Source organism: Lynx canadensis, chromosome C1, assembly GCF_007474595.2.
Source record: "Lynx canadensis isolate LIC74 chromosome C1, mLynCan4.pri.v2, whole genome shotgun sequence".
NCBI classification, from domain to species: domain Eukaryota; kingdom Metazoa; phylum Chordata; class Mammalia; order Carnivora; family Felidae; genus Lynx; species Lynx canadensis.
Genome location: NC_044310.1, coordinates 72,740,542 through 72,750,317, shown reverse-complemented (window position 1 = coordinate 72,750,317; position 9,776 = coordinate 72,740,542). Strand labels below are relative to the sequence as shown.

Genomic DNA, 9,776 nt, shown 5'->3' with positions numbered 1-9,776 from the left:
ACTTTATATATAGTCTTCCAGTGTTTAACTGGGGAATAAAGAGTCTCTGAGCCTACCCAAAAACGACTTGAGTAAGGAATGTCAGAAGTGAAACTATAAGTTCAATGGAATGTTCTTGAACAATCTTCATCTCTTGACAATGTCCTTTCCCTGCCAGTCAAGCTTAGATGTTGTCTCACCCATAAATCTTCTCAAACTATCTGCAGTAGGAGTAATCTTTCTTTCAGGACACTTGGGTGCCTCAGTCGATTAAGTGCTTGAATCTTGATTTTGGCTCAGGTCATGATCTCATGGTTTGTGAGATTGAGCCCCTGTGCTGACAGCACACAGCCTGCTTGGGATCCTCTCTTGCCTTTTCTCTCTGCCCCCTCCTGCTCGTGTGTGCACGCTCTCTCTCAAAATAAATACATAAACATAAAATAGAAGTAATCTTTCTTTTGTACTCATTTCAGTCACTTATTACATACCACTTGTATTGCAATACTACTTGTATTGCATTTGTTATTATTAAGACACATAGTATACCTCCCCTGCCTCCCAATATGTATGTAAACTCCTTGGAGGAAAGAGTTTTTTTTTTTTTTTTTGGTTCAACCTCTCTCAATCTGAATTCTCTATACTGTAAAATGCAGACAGTAATACCCATCTGGAAGGAATGTTGTGGAGGTTAAATGAAATAACATATATGAAAGTACTTATGTGTACAAGTGCCTGGTACATAGTAGGCCTTCAATTAATGTTTATACCTTGCTTTTCATTATACCTTTTTTGTTTTCAATTTTTTATTTAAATTCTAGTTAGTTAACATATAGTGCAGTATTGGTTTCAGGAGTAGAATTCAGTGACTCATCACTTTCATACAATACCCAGTGCTCATAAAAGTGCCCTCACTAATACCCATTACCTATCTAGCTCATTCCCCACTACCCACCTCCCTCCATCAACCTTCAGTTTTTTCTCTATCTTTGAGTCTCATAGTTTGTTTCCCACTCTCTCTCTTCCCCCCACTTACATGTTCATCTGTTTGTTTCTTAAATTCCACATATGAGTGAATCATATGGTATTTGTGTTCCTCTGACTTACCTTGCTTAGCATAATACATTCTAGCTCCATCCACATTGTTGCAAATGGCAAGATTTCATTCTTTTTGATTGATGAGTAATATCCCATTGTGTGTGTGTGTGTGTGTGTATACATATACATATATATGTGTGTGTGTGTGTGTGTGTGTGTATATATATATATATATATGTATATATATATATATATATATATATATATATATACACCACATCTCCTTTATCCATTTGTCAGTTGATGGACATTTGAGCTCTCTCCATTGTTTGACATTGTTGATAATGCTGCTATAACATTGGGGTACGTGTACTTCTTCAAATCTGTATTTTTGTATCCTTTGGCTAAATACATAATAGTGCAATATGCTGAATCATAGGGTAGCTCTATTTTTAACTTTTCAAGGAAGCTCCATACTGTTCTCCAAAGTGGCTGAATCAGTTTGCATTCCCACCAACAGTGAAAGAGCGTTTCCTGTTTGTATCCTCACCAGCACCTTTTGTTTCTTGTGTTGTTAATTTTAGCTGTTCTGACAGGTATGAGGTGGTATCTCATCATGGTTTTGATTTGTATTTCCCTGATGATGAGTGATGTTGAGCATCTTTTCACGTGTCTGTTAGCCATATGGATCTCTTCTTTGAAAAGGTGTCTACTCATATCTTCTGCCCATTTCTTCAGTGGATTATTTGTTTTTTGGATGTTGAGCTTGATAAGTTCTTTATAGATTTTGGATAGTAACCCTTTATCTGATATGTCATTTGCAAATATCTTCTCCCATTCTGTAGGCTGTCTTTTAATTTTGTTGATTGTTTCCTTTGCAGTGCCAGTTGTTCCCAATTGTTCATTTTTGCTTTTGTTTCCCTTGCCTTTGTGACATGTCTAGTAAGAAGTTGCTCTGGCTCAGGTCAAAGAGGGTGCTGCCTATGTTCTTCTCTAGGATTTTAATGGTTTTGTGTCTCACGTTTAGGTATTTCATCATTTTGAATCTATTTTTGTGTATGGTGTGAGAAAGTGGTCAGTTTCATTCTTTTGCATGTCATCATCCAGTTTTACCAACACCAGTTGTTGAAGAGAATGTCTTTTTTTCCATTGGGTATTCTTTCCTGCTTTGTCAAAGATTAGTTGACCATATAGTTGTGGGTCCATTTCTGGGTTTTCTATTCTGTTCCATTGATCTATGTGTCTGTTTTTGTTCCAGTACCATACTATCTTGATGACTACAGCTTTGTAATATAGCTTGAAGTCTGGAGTCATGATGCTTCCAGATTTGCTTTTCTGTTTCAGGATTGCTTTGGCTATTTGGGGTCTTTTGTGGTTCCATACACATTTTAGAGTTGTTTGTTCTAGCTCTGTGAAAAATGCTGGTGGTATTTTGATGGGGATCGCATTAAGTATGTAGATTGCTTTGGGTAGTATAGACATCTTAAATACTTTTTTTAATGTTTGTTTATTTTTGAGGGAGGGACGGAGGGAGGGAGGGAGGGGGAGAGAGAGAGAGAGAGAGAGAGAGAGAGAGAGAGAGAGAGAATAGGGGTAGAGAGAGAGAGGGGGATAGAGGATCTGAAGCGGGCTCTGTGCTTACAGCAAAGAACCTGATGTAGGCTCAAATTCACAAACTGTGAGATCATGACCCAAACTGAAGTCAGATGCTTAACTGGCTGAGCCACCCAGGTGCCCCAATATTTTAACAATGTCTGTTCTTCCAATCCATGAGCACTGAATGCTTTTCCACTTTTTTTGTGTCCTTTTCAGTTTCTTTCATAAGTGTTCTATAGTTTACAGAGTACAGACCTTTTATCCCTTTGGTTAGGTTTATTCATAGGTATCTAACTGTTTTTGGTGAAATTGCAAATGGGACTGATTTCTTTTTTGTTGCTTTGTTATTGGTGTATAGAAATGCAACCGATTTCTGGGGCTCCTAGGTGGCTCAGTTGGTTGAGCATCTGACTTGGGCTCAGGTCACAATCTCACCGCTTGTGAGTTCCAGCCCCGCATCAGGCTCTGTGCTGACAGCTCAGAGCCTGGAGCCTGCCTTGGATTCTGTTTCCTCCTCTCTCTCTGCCCCTCCCCTGCTTGTGCTCTCTTTCTCTCTCTCTCAAAAATAAATAAACATTTAAAAAAATAAAAAAATAAATGCAACTGATTTCTGTACATTGAATTTATACCTATGACTTTGCTGAATTCATGTGTTAGTTCTAGCAATTTTTTGGTGGAGTGTTTTGGGTTTTCTACATAGAGTATCATGTCATCTGCAAATAGTGAAATTTTGGCTTCTTTCTTGCTGATTTGGATGTCTTTTTCTTTTGCTGTCCGATTGCTGAGGCTAAGACTTCCAGTACTATGTTAAATAGTAATGGTGATAGTGGGCATCCTTGTTTTGTTTCTGACTGTAGGGGAAAGGCCCTCCATTTTTCTCCATTGAGGATGATATCTGCTATGGATCTTTTGTTATATGGCCTTTGTGATGTTGAGGTATGTTTCATCAATGCCTATTTTGTTGAGGGTTTTTATCAGGAATAGATGCTGTATTTTGTCAAATGGTTTTTCTGCATCTATTGAGAGGATCATATGGTTCTTATTTTTTTATTTTTTTAAATTTTTTAAAAAAGTTTTTATTTTAATTCCAGTTAGTGACATACGGTGTTATATTAGTTTCAGGTACACAATATACTGATTCAACAATTTGTTACATCACCTGGTGCTCATCACAACAGGTGTACTTCTTAATCCCCATCACCTATTTCAGCCATCTCCCCAATCCTATCCCCTCTAGTAACCATCATTTTGTTCTCTATAATCAAAAGTCTGGTTCTCTCTCTCTCTTTTTGTTTGGTTTCTCAAATTCCACATTTGAGTGAAATCATATGGCATTTGTCTTTCTTTGACTAATTTCACTTAGCATTGTACTCTCTAGCTCCATCTGTGTGGTTACAAATGCTAAGACTTCATTCTTTTTTATAGCTGAATAATATTACATTTTATATACACACAAACACACCCACACACACATCTCCTTTATTTATTCATCTATGGATGGACACTTGGGCTGCTTCCATATCTTGGCTATTGTAAATAATGTTACTATAAACATAGAGGTGCGTGTATCCTTTCAAATTCGTGTTTACCCAGTAGTGTGATGGCTGGATCATAGGGTAGTTCTATTGTTTTTTTAAATGAAATTTGTTGTCAGGTTACCTAACATACAGTGTATACAGTGTGCTCTTGGCTTCGAGAGTAGGTTCCCATGATTCATCGCTTACATACAACACCCATTGCTCATCCCAACAAGTGCCCTCCTCAATGCCCATCACCCATTCTCCCCTCCCTCCCCCCCACCATCAACCCCTCTGTATTTAAGAGTCTCTTATGGTTTGCTTCTCTCTCTGTTTGAAACCATTTTTCCCCTTCCCTTCCCCCATGGTCTTCTGTTAAGTATCTCAAATTCCACATATGAGTGAAAACATATGATATGTCTTTCTCTGACTTATTCCACATAGCATAATACCCTCCAGTTCCATCCACATTGTTGTAAATGGCAAGATTTCATTCTTTTTCATTCCCAAGTAGTATTCCATTGTATATATAAACCATATCTTCTTTATCCATTCATCAGTTGCTGGACATTTGGGCTTTTTCCATAATTTGGCTATTGTTGAAAGTGCTGCTATAAACATTGGGGCACATGTGTCCCCATGAATCAGCACTCCTATATCCTTTGGATAAATTCCTAGTAGTGCTATTGCTGGGTTATAGGCTGATTCTATTTTTAATTTTTTGATGAACCTCCACACTGTTTTCCATAGTGGCTACACCTGTTTGCATTCCACCAACAGTGCAAAAGGGTTTCTGCTTTTCCACATCCTTGCCAACATCTGCTGTTTCCTGAGTTGTTAATTTTAGCCACGCTGACCAGTATGAGGTGGTATTGCAGTGTGGTTTTGATTTGTATTTCCCTGATGATGAGTGATATTGAGCATCTTTTCATGTGTCTGTTGGCCATCTCAATGTCTTTTTTGGAAGAGTGTCTATTCATGTCTTCTGCCCATTTCTTCACTAGATTATTTTTCAGGTGTTGAGTTTGGTAAGTTTCTTTATAGATGTTGGATAGTAACCCTTTATCCGATATGTCATTTGCAAATATCTTCTCTCATTACGTCAGTTGCCTTTTAGTTTTGATTGTTTCCTTCCCTGTGCAGAAGCTTTTTATGTTGATGAGGTCCCAATAGTTCATTTTTGCTTTTATTTCCCTTGCCTTTGGAGATGTGTTGAGTATGTTGTTGCAGCTGAGGTCAAAGAGGTTGTTGCCTGTTTTTTCCTCTAGGGTTTTGATGGTTTCTTGTCTCACATTTAGGTCTTTCATACATTTTGAATTTATTTTTGTGTATGGTGTAATAAAGTGGTCCAGTTTCATTCTTCTACATGTTGCTGTCCAGTTCTCCCAGCACCATTTGCTAAACAGACTGTCTTTTTTTCCATTAGATACTCCTTCCTGCCCTGTCAAATATTAGTTGGCCATACATTTTGTGGGTGCAATTCTGGGTTCTCTATTCTGTTCCTTTGGTCTATGTGACTGTTTTTGTGCCAATACCATACTGTCTTAATGATTACAGCTTTGTAGTAGAGGCTTAAGTCCAGGAATGTGATATCTCCTGGTTTGGTTCTCTTTTTCAGCATTGCTTAGGTTATTCAGGGTCTTTTCTGGTTCCGTACAAGTTTTAGGATTATTTGTTCTAGCTCTAAGAAGAATGCCAATGCAATTTTGATTGGGATTGCATTGAATGTGTAGATTGCTTTGGATAGTATTGACATTTTAATAGTATTTGTTCTTCCAATCCATGAGCATGGAATGCTTTTCCATTTCTTTGTGTCTTCTTTAATTTCTTTCATAAGCTTTCTATAGTTTTCAGTGTATAGATCTTTTACATTTTTGGTTAGGTTTATTCCTAGGTATTTTATGGTTCTTGGTGTAATTGTAAATGGGATCGATTCCTTGATTTCTCTTTCTGTTGCTTCATTATTGGTGTATAGAAATGCAGCCAATTTATGTACATTGATTCTGTATCCTGTGACTTTGCTGAATTCATGTATCAGTTCTAGCACCTTTTTGGTGGAGTCTTTCTGGTTTTCCAGGTAGCATATCATGTCATCTGTGAAAAGTGAAAGCTTGACTTCTTCTTTGCCAATTTGGATGCATTTTATTTTGTCTCGTCTGATTGCTGAGGCTAGGACTTCCAACATTATGTTAAACAACAGTGGTGAGAGTGGATATCCCTGTCATGTTCCTGATCTCGGGAAATCTGTATTTTGTCAAATGCTGTATTTTGACAAATGCTTTTTCTGCAGCTATTGACAGGATCATATGGTTCTTTTCCTTTCTTCTATTAATGTGATGTATCACATTGGTTGATTTGTGAATAATGAACTAGTCCTGCAGGCCAGGAATGAATCCCACTTGATCATGGTGAATAATTCTTTTGATATACTGTTGAATTTGATTTGCTAGTATCTTGTTGAGAATTTTCGCATCCATGTTCATCACGGATATTGGCCTGTAATTCTCCTTTTTATCAGGGTCTCTGTCTGGTTTGGGAATCAAGGTAATGCTGGCTTCATAGAATCTGGAAGCTTTCCTTTCCTTTTTATTTTTTGGGACAGCTTGAGGAAGGGTAGATATTAACTCTACTTTAAATGTCTGGTAGAACTCCTCAGGGAAGCCATCTGGTCCAGGACTCTTATTTGTTGGGAGATTTTTGATAACTGATTCAATTTCTTCACTAGTTATGCATCTGTTCAAATTTTCTATTTCTTCCCGTTTGAGTTTTGGTAGTGTGTGGGTGTCTAGGAACTTGTTCATTTCTTTCAGGTTGTCCAATTTATTGGCATATGCTTTTTCATAGTATTCTCTAATAATTTTTTTGTATTTCTGTGGTGTTGGTTGTGATCTCTCCTCTTTAATTTGTGATTTTATCTATTGGGCTCTCTCTCTTTTCTTTTTGAGAAGTCTGGCTAGGGGTTTATCAATTTTGTCTATTTTTTCAAAAACCCAGGTCTTAGATTCATTGATTTTTTTTTTTTTTTTTTTGGATTCTATATTATTTATTTCTGCTCTAGTCTTTATTGTTTCTTTTCTTCTGCTGGCTTTGGGGTTTCTTTGCTGTTCTGCTTCTAGTTCCTTTAGGTGTGCAGTTAGGTTTGTATTTGGGATTTTTGTTGTTTCTTGAAGTAGGCCTGGATTGCCTTTGCCGCATCCCAAAGGGCTTGGAGTGTTGCATTTTCATTTTCATTTGCTCCTGTGTATTTTTAAATTTTTTCTTTAATTGCCTGGTTGGCCCATTCATTCTTTAGTAAGATATTCTTTAACTTCCATGCATTTGGAGGCTTTCCAAATTTTTCTTGTGGTTGATTTCAAGTTTCATAGCATTGTGATCTGAAAATATGCATGGTATGATCTCAATTCTTTTGTATTTATTGAGGGCTGTTTTGTGACCCAGTATGTGATCTATCTTGGAGATGTTCCATGTGCATTTGAGAAGAATGTATTTTCTGCTGCTTTTGGATGAAAAGTTTTAAATACATCTGTCAAGTCCATCTGGTCCAATGATCATTCAACACCATTGTTTATTGATTTTTGCCTAGATGATCTGCCCATTGTTGTAAGTGGAGTATTAAAGTCCCCTGCAATTACCATATTCTTATTGATACAATTGCTTATGTTTGTGATTAATTAATTTAAATATTTGGGTCATTCCAAGTTGGGGACATAAATGTTTATAATTGTTAGCATTCTTGATGCAATTATGATATAATGCCTTTCTTCATCTCGTTATGGCCTTTAGTTTAAAGTCTAGTTTGTCTAATATAAGTGTGGCTACTCCAGCTTTCTTTTGACTTTCAGTAGCATGATGGTTCTCCATCCCCTTGCTTTTTTTTTTTTTTTTTTTGTTAGACAGGAAGCAGGATTTATTGGTGGGCATGAATGGGGAAGGGCAGTGCTGAGGTTCTCATGAGTGCAGAGCCCGCCATTTGTCCAAGGGGCCACGATTAGGGATGTATTTGACCCCACAGCCATCTGGGATGAGCCGCTTTTCAGCCACCATGTCTTCAAATTCGCCTGCGTTAAACTTAGTAAAGCCCCACTTCTTGGAAATGTGGATCTTCTGGTGGCCAGGGAACTTGAACTCGGCCCTATGTAGGGCCTCAATCACATGCTCCTTGTTCTGCAACTTGGTACAGATGGACATGATGACTTGGCCAATGTGGACCCTGGCCACTGTGCCCTGGGGCTTTCCAAAGGCACCCCGCATACCTGTCTGGAGCCTGTCAGCTCCAGCACAGGACAACATCTTGTTGATACGGATGACATGGAAAGGGTGGAGCTGCACCCGGATGTGAAAACCATCTTTGCCACAGCTTTTCACCATGTACTTGTTGGCACAAATTTGGGCAGCATCCAGGGCTTCAGAGGAGAGCTGCTCGTATTCATCTGACACCATGTGGCCACACAGTGGGAACTCATCCACTTTTGCCTTATTACGCCCCAGGTCAAAAATGCGGAACTTGGCATCAGGGACACCTCTGCAGAAACGAGACCTTGGATATGGCTTGTTCTTACGATACCGGTAACACCGGGCGGGGCGGCGGCCCATGGTGACACCAAGATCTTCAGTGGTGCGCCCAAGGAAAAGAGCCTCCATCCCCTCACTTTTAATCCGAAGGTATCCTCAGGTCTAAAATGAGTCTCTTGTAGACAGCATATAGATGGATCTTGTTTTTGTTTTTGTTTTTTTATCCATTCTGATACCCTATATCTTTTGATTGGGGCATATAGTCCATTTACATTCAGAGTTATTAATGAAAGATATGGATTTTGTATCACTGTGTTATCTATAGGTTTCATGCTTGTGGTGATGTCTCTGGGCTTTTGTAGTCTTTGTAGCATTCCACTCACAGAGTTCCCCTTAAGATCTCTTGCAGGACTGGTTTAGTGGTCATGAACTCCTTCAGTTTTTGTATGGGAAAGCCTTTATCTCTCTTTCTATTCTGAATGACTGCCTTGCTGGATAAAGGATTCTTGGCTGCATATTTTCCTATTCAGCATATTGAACATTTCCTGCCACTCCCTTCTGGCCTGCCAAGTTTCAGTGGACAGGTCTGCTACTACTCTTATGTGTCTACCCTTGTAGGTTAAGGACCATTTGTCCTTAGCTGCTTTTGGAATTCTCTCTTTGTCTTCATATTTTGCCAGTTTCACCATGATATGCTGTGGAGAGGACCTATTCTTGTTGAATCTGAAGGGAGTTTTCTGTGCCTCCTGGATTTGGATGTATGCTTCCTTTCTCAGATTAGGGAAGTTTTCAGCTATAATTTGTTCAAGTAAACTTTCTGCCCCTTTCTCTCTTCTTCTTCTTCTTCTTCTTCTTCTTCTTCTTCTTCTTCTTCTTCTGGAACTCCTATGATATGGATATTATTACATTTCATCGAATCACTTAATTCTCTAATTCCCCATTCATGGTCAAGTATTTTCTTTTCTTTTTCTCAGCTTTATCATTTTCCATAATTTTATCTTCTATTTCACTTATTCTCCCCTCTCTTCCTACATCCTTGCTGTCAATGCATCTAGTTTATTTTGCACCTCGTTTATGTTTCTTAATTCATCATGACTCTTAGTTCCTTGATCTCTGAGCAGTAGATTCTCTGCTGTC

At 38.3% G+C, this 9,776-nt stretch overlaps 1 protein-coding gene across 1 annotated transcript; it reads right to left on the bottom strand.

The window, feature by feature from the left end:
* Positions 1-8,016: 8,016 nt before the first annotated feature.
* On the bottom strand, positions 8,017-8,775 carry LOC115521847 (60S ribosomal protein L10-like). Its single transcript, XM_030327323.1, has one exon. It carries the CDS (start codon positions 8,766-8,768, stop codon positions 8,076-8,078), a length of 693 nt encoding a protein of 230 aa, XP_030183183.1. The 5' UTR covers positions 8,769-8,775; the 3' UTR covers positions 8,017-8,075.
* Positions 8,776-9,776: the final 1,001 nt, after the last annotated feature.

What these genes read in the sequence shown, in the direction of transcription:
- LOC115521847 (XM_030327323.1), bottom strand. Translation starts at nt 8,768, where the DNA reads ATGGAGGCTCTTTTCCTTGGGCGCACCACTGAAGATCTTGGTGTCACC.